Below are 23973 nucleotides of genomic sequence, written 5' to 3'. Positions count from 1 at the left end.
TTCTTGGGAACAACTGAAGTGCTGATCTCAGGACACAGTAACTAAGAGGATGAGCATAACAGCAGTAAAAAGGGATAGAGACTAAGAAGGTGTTTTTAATTGACAAAGTTACTATTATTAATGAAACTTTAATGTATTTAAAACTTAAATCTGTTAAAGCATTAATTGGACAAAGAGTAAATTTTGGCCCCATCTGTGGGGTGTTCCCTTCTGCCCAAAGAAGATTCTGTGTGTAATAAGCTATACCACCTTATTGCATCTATGGCTTATTAAACATTTAGTTGTAGAACCAGGAACGTTTTATTTTATTTTATTTTATTTTATTTTATTTTATTTTATTTTATTTTATTTTATTTTATTTTATTTTATTTTATTTTATTTTATTTTATTTTATTTTATTATTTTATTTTATTTTATTTTATATTTCATTTTATTTTAATTTTTTTATTTAATAGTCGAGGTCCGCTGCCTCAGAGCCTGCGCAGATGCAGCCACAGCAGCCGACCACGAGTTAGAGGGGGATTTCGAGCCCTTGCTTCGCTAGGGGTTGCCCGGGACAGCAGTGCCACCCGGCCGCACTCGCGAGAAAGGCTGACAGGCAGTGGGCGTTGCCAGGGCAGTGGCGACTGCACCCCCACCCGCCCTCTGCCTAGAAAGAGCCTCCGGGAGGGCAATGGAATGTTGCTGCCCACTACGAGCAGGGAGTGGCCAGTGCACACTGGTGTGGCAGGGTGCAGGACCTCTGCACCAATTATTCATAGACTCATATCACCCTCAGGCTTAAAAAAGACTCAGGGAGGCTCCTCGCTGCCCACCAGGCACAGGCACCAGCGCGTCGCGTGAGTACCACCCACGGTGTGCAGCAGTGTGGCAAGGCACGGGAGTTCTGCCCCTCCTCACTTATGAGTCCATCCTATCATGTTGACAGTCTCTGTGACCTCAGTTTTTGCCGTGGTCTCCACCAGGCAGAGAACTTGCCCCAGAAAGATAGTGGTGACCCAAACGGAAGGCTGTCCAAAATTGTGGTTGTACAGGTCTCTGGCTGCAGGGAGTGCCAGAGGCTGCTGCTGCCGCCAGGGGAGGGTGGCAGGCATTCCCCCTGTGTAAGGTGCGAGCTGGTGGAAGATGGTGGCAGAGCTGTGAAGGGAGATTTCAGAGGTTTAGGGCGAATAGTCCAAGGAGTGGAGTGCAAGTGGTGTTTTGTTCTATACCTTCTGGGGAGGTGAAAGACATAGAGCGGGCTAGGAAAGTGCAGGTAATATAAATGCTGTGGTAAAAAGGTAATAAAAATACTGTGCAGAGGAAACAGTCCAGGAAGCTTCTAGAGTGTGTGGTAGATAGATTCCTGACGCAGCTGGTATGAGACCCTACTGGGAAGGTGCCCCAATACACTTGCTCCTCAGTAACAGAAAAGGACTGGTGGGAGATGTGAAGGTTGGGGACTGTCTTGGGCAGAATGACCATGAAATTGTAGAGTGTTTTATTCTTGGTGATGTCAGAAGGGTAACTAGCAAAACTGCTATCTTTAACTTCCAGAGAGCAGACTTTGATCTGTTCAGGACACTTGTTGCAGGGGTCCCCTGGGAGTCACTCCTGAAGGGCAAAGAAGTCCAGGAAGTCTCAGGTGCCCCTCAAGACAGAAAGCTTAAAGGCACAGAAGCAGTCTGTTCCTGAGTCCCATAAGGTGAGCTGGAGGGGAAGAAGACCGGTGTGTATGAACAGGGAACTTTTGTTGGGACTCTGTGAGAAAGAGTCTATGCCTGCTGGAAGAAGAGACAGGCTGCTTGGGGCAACTACAAGGAAGTTGCTAAGATATGCAGGGAGGAAGGTAGAAAGGCAAAAGTCCAGCTTGAACTCAGATTGGCCACTGCAGTAAAAGAGAATGAAAAATTCTTTTACAAATATATTAACAGTAAGAGAATAACCAAGGAGAATTTCTGTCCTTTACCTGATGCAGTAGGAAATGTGATCACTGAGGTTCTCAACGCCTTCTTTACATCTGTCTTTATTAGTCAGATCAGTTATCCTCCGGGTACTTTATGCCTTGATCTGGAAGTCCCCTGTGAGTCAGGTAGAGAATCACACCCTGTGATTCATGAAGAGACAGAGACCTGTTCTTCCATCTGGAATGTCACAAGTCCATGGGACCAGACGGGCTCCACCCTAGGGTGCTGAGGGAGCTGGTGGAGGTGATTGCCAAGCCACTTTCCACCATCTGTCAGTGTACCTGTTAACTGGAGAGGTCCCAGTTGATTGGAGGTTTGCCAGTGTGACTCCCATGTACAAGAAGGGCTGTAAGAAGGATCCAGGGAACTACAGGCCTGTCAGCTTGACCTTGGTTCCAGGGAAAATTATGGAGCAAATCATCTTGGGTGAGATCACACGGTCTGTGCATGGCATCCAGGGGATCAGGCCCAGCCAGTATCAGTTCATGGAAGACAGGTCGTACTTGTCCAACCTCATTTTCTTCTATGACTATGTGACCAGACTGGTAGATGAGGGAAAGGCTGTTGATGTAGTCTATCTAGACTTCAGCAAAGCCTTTGATATGGTCTCCCACAGTATTCTTCTGGGGAAACTGGCTGCCTGTGGCCTGGACAGGTTTATTCTTCTCTGGGTAAAGAACTGGCTGGAGGGCCGTGCCCAGTGGGTAGTGGTTAATGGAGTTAAGTCCAGCTGGTGTCCCAGGTTCAGTACTGGGGTCTATCTTGTTTAATATCTTTATTTATGACCTAGATGAGGGGATTAAGTGTATGCTCAGTAAGCTTGGAGATGACACCAAGTTGGGAGGTAGTGTCGATTTGCCTGAGCGTAGGGTAGCCCTTCAGAGGGATCTGGATAGGCTGGATTGCTGGCCTGAGGTGAGTGGTGAGGGGGATGAGGCTTAACAAGGCCAAGTGCTGGGTCCTGCACCTTGGCCACAACAACCCCATGCAGTGCTATAGGCTTGGGGGAGAGTGGCTAGAAGACTGTGAAGAGGAAAAGGACTTGGGATTGTTGGTTGATCCTTGCCAGCAGTGTGCCCAGGTGGCCAAGCAGGCCAATGGCATCCTGGCCTGTATTAGAAATATCGTAGCCAGCAGGAGCAGGGAGGTGATCATCCCTGTACTCTGAGTACATCCCTGTACTCAGCTCTAGTGAGGCTACACCTTGAGTACTATGTTCAGTTTTGGGCCCTCACTACAAGAAGGACATTGAGGCCCTGGAACATGCCCAGAGAAATGCAGCAAAACTTGTGACGAGTCTGGAGTGCAAGTCTTATGAGGAGCGGCTGAGGGAACTGGGATTGTTCAGTCTGGAGAAGAGGAGGCTCAGGGGAGACCTCATTGTACTTTACCCCTTCCTGAAGGGAGGTTCTGATGAGGAGGGGGTTGGCCTCTTCTCCCAGATAACTATTGATAGGACTCAAGGAAGTGGTCACAAGTTGTGCCAGGAGAGATTTAGATTAGATATCAGGAAAACCTTTTTCTCTTAGAATGGTCAGGCACTGGAACGGCCTGCCCAGGGAGGTGGTGGAGTCACTGTCCCTTGTGGTGTTCAAAAAGTGCCTGGATGAGGTGCTACGAGCTATGTTTTAATAGCTTAGTGGGTTGTACTGCTGATAGGAGAATGGTTGGATTAGATGGTCTTGTAGGTCCTTTCCAACCTTGTGATTCTATGATTTTATTTTGCTTGGTTCACTTTATTAATGCTTGCCAGAAAGTCTCATGAACAATCTCCCTTTCCCTATTCAGCGAGTAGACATGGAAATATAGTAATTCTCCATTCTTCCTAAAAAGCAAGTGGAGAAAATAACCAAAATATGAAATAATAAGATGTTGGCAACACTTTAAGACAGGAAAACTATGTAAACATGTCACTGATGTTTACATCATTCAGTTACTCAGTCTGATTTACTCAGAGAAGTAATCAGATACAAGTTGTATTCACGGAGTCATAGAATGGTTGAGATTAGAAGGGACCTCTGGAGATCATGTAGTCCAACTGCCCTGCCAAGCAGGGTCATCTAGTGCACGCTGCACAGAATTGCACTGTATTGTGACTTCACAATATCTCTGGGCAACGTGTTCCAGTGCTCTGTCACCCTTATAGTTAAGAATTTTTTTCTCTTATTCTGCTAGAACTTCCCGTGGTTCAGTTTGTGGCCCTTAGAGATTTAATGTTCCTGAAACAGACGACATCCCACTGCTTTGCCGTAGTACATTCAGGAAAACAAATGCTGAGGCAACTTTTGGTGTCCACTTTAACATAATTTCTGGGCCACCAGGCTGTGTCCCTTTGGTGGAAGCCTCACTTTCAAGCCAGCTCAGTTTTCTCAATGGCACATTCAAACCCCTCTGTGTCTTGTTGGCTGCCCTGACCTTGGCTTGGTGTTCCCAGTTACACCAAGGAACTAGTCAACTTGACGCAGCTTTAACATTGTGTGCAGCCAAGGTGAAGTTAGTATGTATTTAGATTCTTTGATCTGCTCAGAATAAAAAGGAGTTCTAACCTCGATATCACTTTGTGTATGAAGTATTTAGTATATATATTATAGTGGGCAATATTGGTGGTAGAGGGATGGTTGGACTAGATGATCTTGGAGGCCTTTTCCAACCTTAATGATTCTGTGATTCTATGATTTTATTTGCATCACGTTTACGAATAATGACATCTTCAGAGTCTCTAACATCTCTATGAAAATTTGCAACTTAATACACTAGTCCTTCAGATGGTTGGGATAGCAACATTATCCAGCATTATTGTGTTTATTACTTGTGTCATAAACAACACATTAGTTGTATGATAGACTAAAAATTCAATGTAATGTGTTTGGAAGTCTTAGTGTTCATCCTACTTCCTTCTTCACCAGTTCAACAGATTAATTGGAAAATCTTTGTCCTAAGAACATTTGGATTTATAAACTGTAATCTACTTCTGATGGTTAAAAACAATATTTATTAATCTTGGCACTTTTCAACATTTCTTATCCATAGTACTACAAAATGTAATTTATCATGTATGTCATTTTTTATCATGTTAGATCTTTTTCAGTCCTTAATGACTGTGTAGTGGTTTCTCATGGACCTGCTTTGTAAGGCAGGTCCATGAAATTTGAAACTGAATTTTTTCCAGCATTGCAAAGGCATGACAGGGCTTTCATATATTTCACCACTGACATTTGTAAAACAAATTCACATTTGTAAAACAAAGTCTTTTTTTTTTTTTAAAAAAAAAACGTTTTCCAGGCATCATAATGAACTTGATAAAGTCTTAGCATTAATTATTTTTATCCCTTTAGCTGAATAAAATTAATTAATAGATTGTTAAAGGACTTTCTGGAACGCTTTTTTTTTTTTCAAGTTGACAAAACGTAAAACTTTCTTTTCTTCCTCCCAAACATTGGCTTAAGTTTTCTTTGTTTTGTTTTATAATTCAGAAATAAGTGTTCATGGTGTTGTTTCTACCTAAAAAGCTTAATTTAGTGCTGAATAGTTCATGAGGTTAAGTTTGGAGAGTGGTAATTTACTACTGTTTTTGAGAAACAACTTTTTGTCTCTCATTTGGCTTCAGTTCTGAGATATGTAAACAACAGTCAAATCTGCATCCAGCTTCAGGCTTGTCAGTGTCCTGATTCTTGATTAAATAAAATGTTTAGTCCTATTATAGACAGTTTTACAGGTGACTGGTGTTAGGAGAGAGGTCTTTCACTGACTTGTGCCTTTGTAACTACTTAAATACTTTTCTGCTGCATTTGTAACTTTTAAGCTGTTTTTATGGAGAAAAGTCTGCCTTCTCTCCTTAAAGATTGAATGGTTACTAGTTACTTTCTCCTCTGAAAGAGTTCTGTCATCCCTTACTCCTGGACATTGAATTACAGCAGTGCAGAAGATTAACTCAATTCCCTTCCTTCTTCTTGTTTTCTTTGTTTATATGTATGCTGTATCTCTAAGGTAGTCTTTATCTTCCTATATTGTTTCTTGCTTGCATTTTTCAAAGACTTAACAGTGAAACTTTACATATTTCAATAAAATAACACCATAGTTATCTCTCCATTTGGTCTGTTTTCTCAAGCCAGTCTGTCTGTCTAAATGGATAGTAAATTCCTGAATCATCTGGGGAATTAATGACTTGAGCGTACAGGATGTACACAAAAGAGAAGCCCTGATACCCACCTACAGCTTGAGTTTCATGCATACAATTCAAAGAAAATTTCTACTCACTTAAAAATTCTGCAGCTCCTACATCTTCTTCTGTAATGTAGATATACTAGTGTTAAATATATGCATAAATTCATATATTGCAATTGCATAAATGTAAGCTGCAATTAAATTTCTAGGAAATCCACAGTTCTGAAAATACTTGCTTCCATGTTACTTGAATATTTAAATTGGAAGTACTTTCACAAAAGTCCAATTTATAGACAATTATCCATCTAGTTGACCTATCCTGTTTTCCATTCAAAGATAGTTGGAAATATCTATTAGCATATACCATTTATTTGATATCTTTGACAAAATTAAAATATTGAGTTCTTGGTTTAAACAGAAAGATTTCATAAGAAATAGGAGGGATGGTTTTCTGTTTGACAATATATGTCACAGTGTCCTTGCACCAAAGTGATTTAGTATAATTTAGATGGAACATTTCTTGGGGGGGGGGGAAGGGTGGAGAGGTGAGGATAAAGAAGCCAGTACTCCAAGCAACTATGAAAGAGACATTCTCAATTATAATGACCGCCATTAAGACCCACAATTGGAAACATAAAGGACATTGATGGCCTAGCCATATAAAATCTTACTCACATAGTGTGTGACTAAAAGATTAATGGTTAAGTTGGTGTCTTAATCACAAAATCATTCAGGATCTTTCAAAAAAAGCAATGTGTTATATATTAAATCAGTTTCAGCTTTGCTTCTTTGAAATTAACATAATTATTTCTAAACAGAGCTGAAAGAAATATTTTTTGCCCACAAAACTGTAAGACTAAAATCCTTTCCCCATTCTTCCAAAAGAATGGAAGCCTTCCAAGGCTTCTGCAAAAGGCCAGCACTTTTTCTGAAGTTCTGTGTATGAATTTGTTAAATCGGAGACCCACATCTTGGTCTTGCATCCACAAGTTACTGTTCTTACATCTACATTGTTATGGATTCTTATATAGAAATGTTCATTATGAATTTTTTTATAACAAGAGTTACCATTTTATGGGATCAAGTCAATCATGGAGGGCAAAGGAAAGGACGCTAGAAATCTTTGCAAGTGATTGTAAGTCATATACAAGTATAGCTAACTGTACTGGATATGGTACTTTTCTCTGAAATTTAGGAAAATACTGTAGGTGATGCAGTGTAGCTATGCTTGAAATGATATTTGTCACAGAAATAGGCTGGACCCCCAGTGAATTATGGTAATGGTGAACAGCTTTACGGTTTAAGAAGATAAACTGACATGAGTAAAGGGAAGTTATATGAGCAGAATAAACAACCATTTTCTGCCAGTTGTCATTACAAATTCTGTCAGCTTGCAAACCTGTTTTCTGGGAACAATCCCATAAAAATCACAAATTACAAAGATCAGATTTTAGGAACTGTGAATTTAGTTAGAATTCTGCCAACATAATTACATGCTTACTTAGAATCATCTTAAGCATAACCCATAGCTGTCAGGGATAAATGTATTAATAAATAATTGACTCCATAGACAAATTTAACTATATATTAGATATTTTAAAATTAAAACTACTGTTTTTGCATGAGCATATTCAATTAGGGTATAATTTTCCCATGCCTTGGACTATAAACTTCCAGTTTATTTTTCACATTTTTTTGATTACTAAGACAGAAACCTTGTTATAGGCAGAATACACTAGCCAAGAAGGTGTTAAGATGTGATGTACAGCTTTATTTTTGTTTCAGTTATTTAGTAAGACCTCTTTCAGTAATAATTTTATTCTCAAATATGTAAGCAGTGAAATGTTGTTGCTTCTGTCTTGCAAAGCAGTTAGTTACAGGGGTGAGAATTTAAATGAAAGTGCTGTATTGTAATGTCTTGTATCATTAGGTAACTATTGTATGGAGAAATAGCTGTACCAAAAAGGACAGTTAATTAAACCTCTGCCTTCCAAAAACCAAGCATGAAACTAAAGTATATGTCTTACATTTATAACAAAATTTTTGTAACAACTTAAGTCATTTTATGGCTTTTAGAAAGTGCTCACATACACAGTGATAATGAAGAAAGATTTCATGTTTCCTAATCTGAAGGTGTAGGCTTCTGGCTTTTATGCTGCATACGTGATATAGAACTGTTTTAAATTCAATCAGTACAAAGAAATGTTCAAATGCATTTTAATAACTAGCTAGAAAAACATACCATGTAATAAAGCTAACCAGAAAAGGAAATTCATCTGGTTTTATTCGTTTTCATGAAATTCTGGATACCAGTACTGAACATAACTTTATGGAATTTCAAGTGGTTCAGAAAAAAAAAACAAACAACAAAATACATTTTGATACTTACTGGGCAGCAAGTAAGAAAAAAAAGCCAAATGATCAAGCAATTAGGAGGCCAACCTGGCAGCGAGGCTACAAAGTACCACCAGCCTAACCAGCAGCCAAAAGAGCTGTTTACTGGCCAATAAACAATATAAGCAGCCTGCTTCTTTGGCTTTAGTTAAAGGTTTCAAAATAAAATATTTCAGTAGAACATACTGATTGTCACAATCTAATATCACAAATACTAATTCAATACTAGTATTTTTAAAAAATAAAATGATATAGGAAGGTAGAATTCATTAATGCAAAAATGAGTCTTTCACCATGAACACAAGCCAAGAAGAATGCTCTGCTTACACAAATGATTGGTGTAGGACTTCGGAGTTGGAATCTGTCTGACAGTCTGCATGCACCATTATGATCTAGATTCTTTGGGGAACTTGGCTGTCAAAAAGTCATAAACAATTTTGAAAGAGGGTTCAGAGTTCAAAAGTGGAAGATTGCTCTTTTTGTCATCTGCCTGCAGTCTAATCTTTACAGGCTAGAGTAAGTTTCATTTTCCTTATTGCTTGATCAAAACCTTAATCCTTTCTGCAGAATGATCATTTTGGAAATACAAATGGTAGAAAGTGCACATAAATTACACATGTATTTGTACAGAAACTGCCTCTTTCTATAGATGCTATCTTGTGTTGAGGATAATGAACTTAGGTGACATTTTGGATTTCCCCTTCCTTTATCCCTTTGCCTGAAACAAGGATTAAACTGATAGCCACAGTTTCCTGAAGAAGGGATGCAACTTCTTAATTAGCAATATATATATATATATATATATATATATATATATATATTAAAAAACAACAAGAAAGGACAAAAATCAAAATAAATAAATAAATTATAGAAACCAAGAGGCACCATAACTGGTATTTCTGATTATATTTTGCATACTTTGTTCTAGGAATAGTATTACTGGCTTAAGCCTACCAGAGAAGTACACAGAATACCCAGGTCTTACATAGCAACTAGTATAAAACCATTGTTCCTTGGTTTTCTTCAGGTTCATGCAGAAATGACTGGTAATTCTATGGGGCAGAGGTGGGGGGGGGGGGGGGGGGAGAACACCAAAAAGAGGTATAAATACTTCTATAAATACTTGCTTATACACTCACCATGGATTTATCCACTAAACATATCCTTTTGCAATTTCATAGCACTATTTTTTTTCTTAAATTCTTTTTTAAACAATCATGCTTTTTTTTTTTTTTTTTTTTTAAACAGGCATTAAGCTGGAAAAAAGTTAGATTCCATATGTTCCATATCTGAAATGATCTGAAATGATCACTTAGTGGGTTTCCATAGTATAAAAACATTCTAAAGCAAGTATTTTCAGGCCCTTAAATAACAAGTTGTGACAGCCAGACATTTTGTCAGATATGATAGTCCCTTAGGGAAAGAGGGCACTAACACAGTTTTGGAAATTTGGACAATGGTCTTAAAACAAATTCCATTTTCAGATAGCTTGGTTGTGAAAAGATGTAAGGAACACTACCACCTCCAAGTTGTTTTTCTTTCAAAATCTTCCTTACAAAACAATATCACCTACACAAGCTTATTAGACATTTTTAAGGGATACTTTTTATATTTCTTCACTTCTAAATTACTTGTTTCACTGTGAATACAGTTGACTTCAAATGTACCTTGATCATTGTCCATAACAATAACTAAACCAATTCAGAATCTGGAATTGAGTAATGGTAGAGCCAAGCAAATTCCTTAAGGCTGACCCCCAAAAGAAATTGGTTTTACCCTGAGAATGCAAGCAATTTCTTTCAGTGCTACAAAGGTCACTTTCCCATCCACCCCAGCACAGTTTTCAGCCAAGGCTGTAATAATACAGAGAAATCAGGACCACTTCCTCATCTAGAAACCATGTACACACTAATGAAATAATGGTTGAATTAGTTTTTGTTAAAATTATCATTGTAGTCATCTAACTTTACTGCAAAGTTGTAAAAACCAGAGCTCAGAACTTTCAGATTCTTTCTTCCAGTTTTCTTTTTGTTGCTGGCTTGCTAGGTGATTGAAGTAGTTTCCTCCATGTGCATGATTTTCTCTGTCTGTAAAATGGAGATAAAAATACTGATAATGACATTATTGTACGTTGCAAAGCCACTTTAAAGGTTAGATGAAAAGTCCTCTGTAAAAGCAAGAAATTACTAAAACTAAATCTCACTAGTAGATTGCCTGAATAGCTTTGTGACCTGTTTCATTATAGAATTTTTTAAACATAGAAGGGGAATCCACAATGTGTGAATGTAAAATGGCTCGCATTTATTTCTAACTACAGCAAGAACTCTGTTTAGAAATAAAAGGGAAGGACCTAGGTGGGTATGTAGATATCCTGAAGATGTGATTTTTCTTTCTGCTTTAGTAAGAAAAATATATTGGATTACTGATTTGAAGGATTTTTTATCAAAAGCTTATTCACCTTTTGACATTCACTTCATCTATTAAAAGCAAAACAACAAAACAAAACAAACAACAACAAAGCAAACAAACAAATTTACCTCTAATTCAGACCTTCATAATGAGCAAGTCAAGATGAAAGGCTACAGTAATTGGAACAATGTCCTAACAATAAAAACAGAAAAGCAAGAAAAACTACAACAAAAAATAGGTTCTATACAGGGCCTGACTTCTTTTGAGTTAATTTTCTTCATGGCAGTCTATATGGTTCTGTAGCTTGGGTCTGTGACGAAAACAGAGTTGCTAACACCCCAGTGTTCTGGCTGTTACTGAGCAGTGCCTGCACGACGTCAAGGCTTTCTCTTTTTATCTCTCCGCTGCCACAGTGAGTAGGCTGTGGAAAGGCAAGGTGCTGGAAGGATACAAAAGCTGAAGAGGGGACCCAAACTGATCTTAGGGATATTCCATCCATACAACATCGTGGTCAGCAATAAAAACTGAGGAGAGGGGGCTTTGAGGGCAGGTAGATACTGTTTGAAGACTGGCTAGGTCTTGTCTGTGGGAAGAGCAGAGTGATTGCTTTTGTATCATTGGATTCCCCCCCACCCCCTGGTTTGAGTTATTAAGCTGTTTTTTTAAGCTGTATTTATCTCAACTTGATGAGTTTTCTAGATTTCACCCTTCCTGTTCTATCCCCTGTCCTGCTGTAAGGGGAGGGGGACCAAACGAGCAGCTGTGTGGTGTTTGGCTGATGGATGGGGTCAATCCACCACAATTCCCTTCTCTTCTAATAACTGGTTTGCATATTCACTGAAGCCACAGAGTAACAGTTACTTCTGTTTTCCCTGAATTTAGAGAAGTATTAACCTTTGAAAAATGCGTCTGTTTTACAGTTTTCAGTGGTCTGCATGATTTAAGCTCTCCTGTGCTGTATCTTGAACATGAAAGTCACAGGGTGCAATACCTTTCCTGCTGCCCAGAGCAGTGTTCTGCCTAACTTGTCCACTGACCTAGATAGACGCAAAATCTTTCTAGCCTGAGCGTTATGATAATGCTGTGCCTGATCAGTAGCGTGACTGTACGGTTTCCAGATTAGTGCTGATTTGTATCCCATCACTTTGTCATGCAGAGTGGACAATGTTGTCTGTTCACACTTGTCATAACATATTATTCAAGGATATATAAAGTCTCACTCACCAGCATTATGAATTGCATGTGTGTTTAAAAAAGAAAAAAAGATTCCATACAAGATCTTTGTCAGAGCTTTATAAAAATGTACTGATCTTCAGCCTTGATATTTTTTATTTTATTTTATCTTTTATTAATATTTTTTTATTTTGATTTAGGCTCTCTGGCATGAATATACCTCCTCCAGTTATCAGCAACAAAAATTGGCTCAGACTACATTTTGTAACAGACAGCAATCATCGATACCGTGGATTTAGTGCTCACTACCAAGGTACATTTATATAAATACATTTCTTTTGTTGTTGTTGTTGTTGTTTTTATTAAAAAAAAAAAAAAAAAAAAAAAAAGCTTGAAGTCATGGGGGAAATGTGAAGATCTATTTTACATTTAGAGAAAAAAATCCCTATAAAGGTGTAGTTTGTATTTACATGAATGATAAAGTCAGCTGCGTGACATACCAAATTACAGTATATTCGAGTATGAGTCGTGTGTATATGTATAGTTTATAAATATAACATTACAGCAGGTATCTATTTCACTCTCCCCTGTGCAGTACTTAGCTTTTAAAATGGTCCTGGTTTCTGAAAGAGATTGCAAAACACATGCAGAAATAATGTTTTTTATTATTAAAATATGCGTTTGCCTCTATGGTCTTGTAAATCATGTTTGTAAAACAGTGAGTAAGTTTCTATTTACAAATGTGGCATTTCATCACTATTATCTCGTACTACCTATTTATGAATGCATTGTGCTATTAAGGGTTCAATTAACCTGTAAGATTCTTATCCACTGTTTTTATGAACAAGCATTATTTTGAATAAGAGTGAAAACATTTGAAGCATTAACTTGGGAGTATCGCCATTTGGAGCAAGATCGTTATCATGATGAAGTGCTGATAAAAACTGTGCTTCATTAGTGTATTGTAATACTGTCTACTTTTTCACAAACATTACTGTAAATAATATCTTTCAGTATCTATGGTCTACCAGTGGATCTTCAATGAACAGTAGCTCTTTTTGGGCTCTTTTGCATTTCCGTTTATCTGTTGAAAAAAAAAAATCATAGCACTCCTATTTATGAGACTTAGTTCAGGAATTTCTTTTACATTTCTCCATTCTAATTCAGCATAGGAAATATTAGCTACATAAATGTTTGCAGAATCTGGTAAAATTAATCAACTAATATAAAAATTACAGCTAACAATTTTTTTTTTTCACGTAACTTATCCTATAACTTTTTAGTACTGTGTGCTTGCCTCAAATAATACATTCTATACAAGAACACAGTAGAATTTGATTACTAATTAGGCAAATATGTTTACCTGTATTTAGACTCTGTTAGATTTTGTAATGTGTACCATAAGTGACTTCAGTGAAAAGGAGCCTACTTACTGTAGGCAAAGCTTCTGTAACTCTTATAAAAAGGCACTGACATCTTTTTCATGGCATCCTTCATACCCAATACAATAAACCACGTACTTTACTGGAAGATATCTAGCTTATGGTACTGTTGAAAACAAGTAGAAATTTTGTGTTGGATCCTACTCAACAATTGAGAAACAATGTGATAACTATTTTGGCAGATTGTAATTTGCATTGAGCAGATGTTCGTTTTTGAATTATCAAGAACAAACTAAATCTAAGATGGCACACTCACATTCCTGCCAGAAGTGATTTTCAGAAAAAAACAGAAGTGCTAGCTTAAGGAGAATAGACTTTTGTCTAGTTTTTGGCAAGCCACATAAAATACTTTAATGGTCAGGTTTCAGAAATTTGAATATGCTGTGTAACTGCAGTTTCTCTTCACCACCTAATATGCCTAAATTTGTAGTGATTATGTTATAGAATTCTTATTATTGTTTTGCTCATTTAATTTTTAATGATGTACTTCTGAATGTATATTAAAGTGTACTCTATACTTAGTTGTGAAAGGCTGTGGTATAAAGAAATTAAGAAAATATCTTTTACAGCTTTTTGAAAGAAACTGATATATGGACAGTAATTTCAGCACGCAAAAGCATTAAATGTTCATACTCAAGCAGATATGATCATTACAAGTTGAACTTGACAGTAGAAAATGAAATATGTAAGGTCAGGTAATAGAGATGAGTAGTCTCTGAGATGATGTAGACTGTAGGAGAGTGTAAGGAAAGGAAGTAAACATACTAAAAATATTTCATAAGTTTAGAAATCAAGAATGTATACAAAATTTATTTATTTTTAAGAAGAAAAGCCTTTATTTTATCAGAGTCAACTTTAAGCCCTTTTGTAAAGACAATTTTCAATCACTAATTTCACTGGTATATTGACACAAGTTGTCACAAAAGAAGATGATTAATAAAATCAAAAACAGTTATTCCAAAGGGCAGTGTGATACAGATAGATGAGAAAGATTTTCTTATCAGGAGTTTATTTCCACTTCACTTTTGAGAACATATCTGATAATACTCTCAATATATTACATTTTTACCTTATTCTTTTTTTTTAATGCTGTAATAACTTCATTGCAAAAGCACACTCTTTCACCTGCTTAGTTAAGATGAATATTAATTTAACTTTTTCTGGCTTCCTTCTGTAACTAGAATTAGTAATTTCTTATCACTTCATCTACTTTAGCTTTCTTTATTGCATTTTTCTCTCTTTCTAAGGAAAAATTTCAAATTCTGAGCTTCAGAATACTACATAATTGTCTTATTTCATCACTGCTTGGCACTTCAACACTCACCTAATCACTCCCTTGGCTAGCTGTTGTTTGCAGAACTGCGTATTTTGTGCTAATATATTTGTGAGGTGGGTTGACCCTGACTGACAGCAAAGCACCCACAAAGCCACTTGCTCACTTCTCTCTTGCCCTGCTTTGGGATAAGGCAGAAAATAGGGAGAATACAATCCAGAAAACATGTGGGTTGAAACAAAGATAAGGAATATCATTTATCAATTACCATCATGGTCAAAACAGACTTGACTTGGGGAATTTGACTTCAGAATATTTAGTTACTGGCTTGGGTGTTAGGAAACAAAGATGCATTGAAATAGCTAGAGAAAACACTTCTCCTCCTTTTGCAGGCTTATCTTTGCTCCAGACACCTCTCATTTGAGAGTCATCATGCAGCACTTGCAGGGGAAGCAGGCGATCAGGCCCAGTCAGCATGGCTTTATGAAAGGCAGGTCATGCCTGACGAACCTGATCTCCTTCTATGACAGAGTGACGTGCTGGGTGGATGAGGGAAAGGCTGTGGATGTGGTCTACCTTGACTTCAGCAAGGCTTTTGACACCGTCTCCCACAGCATTCTCCTCAAGAAACTGGCTGCTCTTGGCTTGGACTGGCGCACGCTTCGTTGGGTTAGAAACTGGCTGGATAGCCGGGCCCAAAGAGTCGTGGTGAATGGAGTCAAGTCCAGTTGGAGGCCAGTCACTAGTGGCGTCCCCCAGGGCTCGGTGCTGGGGCCGGTCCTCTTTAATATCTTCATCGATGACCTGGACGAGGGCATCGAGTGCACCCTCAGTAAGTTCGCAGATGACACCAAGTTAGGTGCGTGTGTCGATCTGCTTGAGGGTAGGAAAGCTCTGCAGGAGGATCTGGATAGGCTGCACCGATGGGCTGAGGTCAACTGCATGAAGTTCAACAAGGCCAAGTGCCGGGTCCTGCACCTGGGGCGCAATAACCCCAAGCAGAGCTACAGGCTGGGAGAGGAATGGTTGGAGAGCTGCCAGGCAGAGAAGGACCTGGGAATGATGGTGGATAGTCAGCTGAATATGAGCCAGCAGTGTGCTCAGGTGGCCAAGAAGGCCAACGGCATCCTGGCTTGTATCAGGAACAGTGTGACCAGCAGGGCTAGGGAGGTGATCGTCCCCCTGTACTCGGCTCTGGTGAGGCCGCACCTCGAGTACTGTGTTCAGTTTTGGGCCCCTCGCTACAAGAAGGACATGGAGGTGCTTGAGCGGGTCCAGAGAAGGGCAACGAAGCTGGTGAGGGGCCTGGAGAACAAGTCCTACGAGGAGCGGCTGAGGGAGCTGGGCTTGTTCAGCCTGGAGAAGAGGAGGCTCAGGAGCGACCTTATCGCTCTCTATGGGTACCTCAAGGGAGGCTGTAGCAAGGTGGGGGTTGGCCTGTTCTCCCACGTGCCTGGTGACAGGACGAGGGGGAATGGGCTTAAGTTGAGCCAGGGGAGTTTTAGGTTAGATGTTAGGAAGAACTTCTTCACTGAAAGGGTTGTGAGGCACTGGAACAGGCTGCCCAGGGAAGTGGTGGAGTCACCATCCCTGGAGGTCTTTAAAAGACGTTTAGATGTAGAGCTTAGGGAAATGGTATAGTGGGGACTGTTAGCGTTAGGTCAGAGGTTGGACTCGATGATCTTGAGGTCTCTTCCAACCTAGTGTCCTGGTTTCAGTTAGAACAGAATTAATTTTCTTCCTAGTAGCTGGTGGAATGCTGTGTTTTGGCTTAGGATGAGAAGAGTGCTGATAACACCCCGATGTTTTAATTGTTGCAGAGCAGTGCTTATACCAAGCCAAGGACATCTCAGCCTTTTGCTCTGTCCTGCCAACAGGCAGGCTGGGGGTGCAGTAAGAGCTGGGAGGGGACAGACCCAGGACAGGTGACCCAAACTAGCCAAAGGGGTATTCCATACCATCTGACGTCATGCTAAACAATATATAGGGGTGGCTAGCCGGGGGGAGGGGGCCAGACTGCTCGGGGTTAGGCTGGGCATCGGTCAGCGGGTGGTGAGCAATTGCATTGTGCATCACTTGTTTGTACATATTATTATTACTTTCCTATTATCACCATTGTAACATTATTGTTATTATTGTTATTATTATTTTGTTATTATTATTTTCCTGTCTTATTAAACTGTCTTTATCTCAACTCACGGGCTTCACTTTCCATTTCTCTCCCCCGTCCCAGAGAGGGAGGGGGGAGGGTGAGCGAACGGCTGCGTGGTATTTAGCTGCCAGCCGGGTTAAACCACGACACCTAGAAAATTCTGTGATTCTGTGATTCTGTGATTCCTCTTCCTCATATCTACACATTACATACACCTAAGTCTATTCTAAGAGTTGATAGGCACTGTTGATGGTTGGAGCCAGAGCATAGGAGTTTGTTTCTGCTTCTCCTCCTTTCTCACTTTTTTCTTCTGACATGCATTCCTTTTTACTCATTTCCTCTCTCTGGGTAAACAGCTGGCTACAGTCTCTTTAGGGAAGTACATGCTCAACATAGGTTATCCATGGGATACAGTGATACATGGGATACCCCTTTGGGGTATTACCATTCTGCAACAGAGCACTTCCTCTTTCTCTAGTCTTGTTCTTTTATATCAGTGCTTACCCCTTTTTCTTCAATATGCTTTCACACAGGTACAACAAATTCCCCCTGAAGGGCTCAGATGTGTCTTGTTGTGGGTCTACTGCAGAGCCAGCTGGAACTAGCTGTGACCTGCATGGGGCAGCCCCTGACTTTCTGTCATAAAAGTAAAAAATGTAACCCCCCTGCTGCCAAAACTTTGCCATTTATATCCAATACAATCTGCAAAAACTTGTTAGTTATTTTATTAAAATGAAACAAAATAAACCAGGTTATATGATCACTGTTACACAAAATATGAAATACCGGAATCTTATTTCATTCCATGCTCATAAATTTATTTATTTTTTAAATGTTTTTTTTTGTTGTTGGTGGTATTTTTTTTTGTTTCTTTTTCACAAGGTAGCCTCATGCAGTGTAGCTTCAGTGTAACATCTCAAGCTACTGTGACCTAACCATTTCAAAAGAAGAATAACAATGTTGCTATACAAATCCTTAAAAATAAGGTGCATATCCAAAAATCTAGGGAAATTACATAATATGTCCTAAACAACCTTTTAATTTCATTAATTGTAATTTTCTTAATTTTCTGTTTAAGGCTTCAGTCTTGCAAACACCTGTGAAAATGTATAATTTGGCTTATCCAGAACAAATTAAATTTACTGAGGTATACGAAACTAAGGGAAACTGTCAGCTTCATGCGAGTACACGGTCATGCATGTTATGTGCATTAATTCCTTTTAATAGGTATTTTCATTCATGAAAGGTAGTGAATTATACGTTTCTTAACAGATATTTGCAAATGATAATCAAAGTGATATATGTTAATTAGAAAAGAATCAAAATGATTTCTCCCTCCACCCTATCCAGGTTGTAGTGTCATAACCAAGACACACTTGTTCTTTTTCATCATGTTTCCGCATTTCTTTCTATTCACTGAAGGTTTTTCATCTTGGTGTTTTCTATCCTTACTGCTTTGTTAAAACTCCTTTTGAGTTAGAAATTGTTTACTGAACTACAGCCAAAGCCTTTTGGATCTTCCTGAAGCTGCTGCTGCAATGTCTCTCAGCACTGGTAATCCTCTTTTGCTGTTTTTAAAATTAGTTGTTCTTTTTTACTCCGTCCATTCACTGTTCCTATAAAATTTCCTTGTGCTTGCTACTTTCTGTTGGCTAGTTTTTGCACCCCATCACTTATGCATGAATCCATAATGCTATCCAAGTGGACAGAAGGGATTAAGGTAGCTTCACAGCTTCTAGTCTTATAGATGGGAGTACACAGTCTTCAATATTCTTTATGTCAAGCATACCTTGATTCTGAAAGGGCTTTTGGAAAAGAATTCTCCATTTTCTAATAGCTAAACATTAAGACTGTAACTTTGCTTTCTTTTGAGATCCAGCATCCTCTCTTTCTTTCTCATCCTTTTTAAAGCTTTGGAAGGTTCCAGTGGTAGCCCTGTACTTGCTGTTCAGCTCACTTGTGAAATCAACTTCCTAACTACTTAGGCTTTCTCCACCCTTTCTCGTGTGTAGTAATTCAGTTGCACTGTTTAGGCCATACACAAAATAATACTCAAGAACAAAATAGTATCAGATATGTCAGTTGAGTACACTAATATACAATACACAGTAATCATGTCTGCCTTCTATTAAGAATCTTTGCTTATAGGAAAATACAGATGAAGGGATGAAACATATCCATAAGCTTTTCAGAATAGGATAAAATTTAGCTGTCATTCTCATGTGTGAAAAGCATCCAAATGGTTACTCTGCCTAAAACTTGACAGTGAGCTAAGTGTAGCTGAATAAGGTGAATGCCAGCACTTTCAATGTGTCCAGTATGGAGAAAACTGACACTCAACCTTTCACTGTTTGATATTCTGTTGTTCTTTTTTCTTTATGTTATTTTGCATACGAATAGAAATCTGTCTTCATTCAGAAATGATTTATGGAGCTAGACTTTTTGTTTGTTTTGCTTTGAGAGATAATTTGAAGCAATTGGCAGCCAAGTAAAAAACTTCTTACTCCAAAGTAAATACTACTGATCTGCCTCAGAATATTTTGGCTAGAATTGCCAGAAGGGGAAAACCATCTTTATCACTTTTTTTCAGAAACTCCAACAACTTAAATGCAATTTGTCTTTACTTATCTCAAAACCTGTTGCAACTAACAGTACACAATACTTCTGCTGGAAGACTCAGCAGTTATGACAAGGTTGTAGGTGAGATCCAGCTTCAAGAAGTCTACATCAAAATGTAGATACCTCTGTTTTGTCATCTGTAGGTTTTCTCTAAATACCTACTAAATCTGGACACAATTCATCCGTCCACAGATACACGTGCACTGACATATGAGATAGGGTACCTAAGGTATCTTTATGGTGCTGACAGAAGTGCATGTGCTTTTCTGGCATTTGGAGATGAAGCAAGATATTATAAAAGCAGTGTGTTATGAAGTATCAAAATTGGACCAAAATTTGGACCAAACTACATATAGGAAGATTTAAGGAAGATTAACCCCCACGCTTTGGGAAGGTCAACCTACTGCTGGTACAGGTTGCAGTTACACAGATGACCATATGGGAGGGGCTGGGTAGAGATGCTCTAGAGTAAACGACACATCTGCATAGTATTAGCAAATTAGAATTTACAGGAGACCATACCCTTCTGTACAGGAACTAGAAGAAGTCAAAGAACACGTAAAATGGCAACTAACAGCATTTAGGCAGGTATTATATGCAGTGCAAGGATTGTTCTTTGAGATGGATTAAAATGCTGTATTTTACTGACTACATTGATTAATACTGTTGATTATAATATGAGTTTGTACACCTAGGACAAGTCCAGACACACAAATATAGGTGTCTTAATCTTGGATGGGATTTCACATGAAGTGAAGTTTAATATCAGCACATTCATGGGATCTTGAGATTCCCTGAGAGAAATTAAAGTGCTGCATCACTTGAGTTACAGCCATAGAAGTGGTTGTAATATAAAATAGAAGGTGGTATAAAGAAGTTGCTTGTTGCATTGTTAATTTATTTGGCAGATAAGCTTTTCGTTTGTTTGGTGATTGCTTTTTTTGTTGTTGTTGTGGTGTTGGGTTTTTTTGTTTGTTTATTTGTTTTTAATGACAGACATCTAATTCTCAGTGTTGTAGATTCATAGCCCTTTATAGACCCTGAAGTCCTGTTGTCAAAATACAGCCCAGATAGCTACCTGATTTAGCAGTAGACAGAAAAAAGGAATCTTCTTTTCATAGAAGGAAACTTATCATCAGATTTTTTTTCCCCTAGGCATAAGAACTTAAATTTCATATATTGTCCCAGAAGTAAATGTTTGCAGCAGAGTTTCATACTCATGGGTCTGTTAGCCTTGCTTCATCTTGCTTCATCTTACTTTCTGAGCAGATGATTTTTCACCTTTGCATTCTTGAGATGTCTTTTATGCACAGCTATTCATCGACACAATGACAGTGCATAGAATGACATTGTTTTTTCTGTAATCAAGTCAGAGGAGAAATATTTCTCTATTTCATTTCCCTCCCCTTTTAAAATGTATTTTTAGAATTCTCACATTTATAGGTTTTAATAAAATTATTGTTGAATGTTAATTTAGTTCTGTTACTGCATATGGAACTGGAAGGATCCATTTCTAAAGTTTCACTTCAGTGTTTTCTACTTCAAATAAGAACACAAATCTTAAATAAATAAATAAGAGCTTAGTTTGAAATTGAAAATTTCAAATGCATGCTAATGTTTAAATTGATGGACTGTATTTTCACTCTGGAATTAATGTTGTGATATAGTATAGAGTCCTTCCTAATTTTTTTGATGATTTAATAGGTGTGTCTTCTTAATTTTACATATTCTTAAAAAAAAAAAAAACAAAAAACACAACATGAGTATTTTAGTTGCATTCAAATGTTTTAATGTGTTTAATATTCTACACATGCTCATTGTTTACAAAAGAGAGAGACTATGTTTTATGTACCACTGGCTTTAAGTAATTTCAAGTCCTTTATAGAAGAGGAAAAAATGTACTGAATTATTCTTGACTTCAAGTTAGCTAAGATACTTCATTTTGATAAGGTCAAAACAGTAATACATTAATCTGAATATCTGCTTCATGACCACCAATCACTGTAACATACTGCACTGATAATCTGTTCATTTCAGGATAAAACAGGGAAAAAGGTGGGATAAAGCACTGCTATACAGTCAGAATATCTATTGGTACAGAAACTGTTGGAACACTCTGTTTCCCCTTTGAAAATGGTGACATTCAAATGTTCCTATAATATGCTTGGGCTTTTTCAGGAAGTGACTTAATTTTCGTGTGGAAAATTTATTTATTTTTTCTTAGATAATTAAAAGCGATAAGCCATTTGAGTTAATTTTTGAATGCTTTTGACCACTATGTAGTTTAGTGGGAACATAAACAAACCTTAAATAGTCTAATTTTGGAAAACAGATTTTAAGTGTTAGAATGAATACTGTCAGTTACATCAGATAGAAGTATTTCTGCTGGATGATTTCCCCTTCCCCCACACCTCACTCCTTTTTTTTTTTCCCTGCCTAACATTCTCTTCTTATTTAATTTTAGGAGGTCATTTTCCATTTTCAGGATCTTTTCTGTGGTGTTAGGGGACATCCAAGTACAGAGTGAGATAATTTTGATAATAGCCAGATGTAGAGAACTAGATAATGAAATAACTGAATGTGGGATTTTTTGGTGTCTTGCCTCATATTTAAGTTTGTCATATACTTTCTAACCAGACTGTGTACCCTATGGTGCAGAACTACCCTTTCTCTCTGTATCTATTTCTTTTCTTCAGACAGCTTGTTTGTTGCTTAGTTGTTTGAGAGCACTTGAACTTTTGTTGTGCTTTTGTACTTTAAAGATAGATGCAGTAGTTTTTATAGTTTATTGTATGAACAGAACTGTGTTGAAACATAAAATATGTGAAATATAATTGCTTTGTTCTTTTGAATGTTTCCCCTGCATTATTTTTGAAGACTCTAATCACATCATATGCATGAAGACTGAGTATTAGCCAAAATTAGTATTAGTTTCCTGCCTAAAGATAAGAAAGCTACTATTTTTCCAGTGGAGAAATTAGATTCAAAATTCTGTTCTGCAGTATGAAAATGGAAATGAACCATGCAATATGGTGCGTCAGAAGTTATTTCTTACTGTTAAATAAGATACTACTTTTTTTACTTATTCACAGTATAGGTGAGGGTGATGATGTTTGGCTTTACTCTTCAAAGCTAACATTATCTCATTACAGAAGTAAAAACATGTGCAAAGTATCCTCCAAATGCCTTGGTAAATAAGATTTTATATCCTCAAATCTATTGAATGATAAGTCTAGCTTTTAATAACTTCTACTCTAAATAAGGAATGTGAGAGTATTCTGAACTACCTTTTCAGTTTCCAGCTACACTACTTCCACTTTGGTTCCACTCAGTGGATCTTTTTATATGTTAATAATGGGTACTCTATTTGTGTACTGTATTAATAGCATTACCTTAAAGATGAAAATTTAACTTCCCCCCCCCATTCACAAACAACTGGAATTTAATAAACACGTATACTGTCACAGAATGTGTACACGAGAAAGGTGTCCTTTCACCTTGTGTTATCATTTCTAAAGTCTTTCATATTCCTCTAAATCCTTTGCATTCATTTCCATTGCTATCTCACTTAAATGTGACTCATCTCCCTTTTCATCATTCTTACCTTCAATCTCTTCTTAGCAGTTTGGCCAGAAAGTTGGCAAAGATACTTCTGCCATGCTTTGTGAGGGGCACCTTCATTGCCTCAAGAAACAGCAAACTATCATCACTATACCTAGGCAGAGGTTCATTTTAACAAGCAGCATGTGAGACACTTGTACCAGTTTCCTAAATCATCATGACATTGATTGTCTTTGTGTGACTGGGATCTTAGAGTTACATAGTCTTCCTGGTACATTTCTGAGGAATTCAAAGACCTTAGCTTGTGCTAGTTCTTTGTAACTTTCTTAGCATAGCAAGCACTGAAAAAATAATCTTAACTTGCAAGTAAAATGGTGGTCTCTGTTGATCATTACTATTTTCAGTAATATCGTCAAGCTCTTCTATTCTAAGATAGTCGAAGTGCACCACACAGTTCTAAGGTTAGAGTGCCTGAAAAAGCTAGCTAAATGTTAGAAAGGAATGGAGGACAAAACAGAAAATACACCACTGTATAAATCAATCTGTACTTTGACTCCTGTTGGTGCTGTGGTCTATGCATTTCAGAAAAAAATCAGATTTTTTTTTTTTTTTTAATAAAAATTCAGAAACAAAACCAAACGTTTATGTTAAAGAAACAACATTTAAACCTATGCTGTCTGGTTAAAGAGAGTATCAGTTAAAAGTTGCCATGGAAAATTAGCTTCAGTAAGTACTTAAAAAAGGGACTAAACTCAGAGAATAAATGCTTGCCTAGCTTCTTACTCTTGTTTCTTTATTCAATGAGGTAGAAATGGAAAATTTCTCCCAGTACCCTTACAT

The 23973-nt window shown here is 37.8% G+C and overlaps 1 protein-coding gene across 5 annotated transcripts in view; it reads left to right on the top strand.

Annotated features, from left to right (window-relative positions):
* The window catches only part of CSMD3 (CUB and Sushi multiple domains 3), a 684493-nt gene that overhangs the window by 223411 nt on the left and 437109 nt on the right, over positions 1 to 23973 (top strand). For all 5 annotated transcript variants that reach the window (XM_084509891.1, XM_084509890.1, XM_084509889.1 and 2 more), the window contains exon 6: positions 12287 to 12399. In XM_084509891.1, coding sequence (XP_084366017.1) covers positions 12287 to 12399 — 113 coding nt within the window. The remainder of the gene's footprint in view (positions 1 to 12286; positions 12400 to 23973) is intronic.

The sequence above is a fragment of the Aythya ferina genome, assembly GCF_964211825.1.
Source record: "Aythya ferina genome assembly, chromosome: 2".
In the NCBI taxonomy this organism is placed as follows: Eukaryota; Metazoa; Chordata; class Aves; order Anseriformes; family Anatidae; genus Aythya; species Aythya ferina.
The sequence above is the reverse complement of the archived record's forward strand: the minus strand, read 5'-3'. Positions and strand labels throughout refer to the sequence as shown.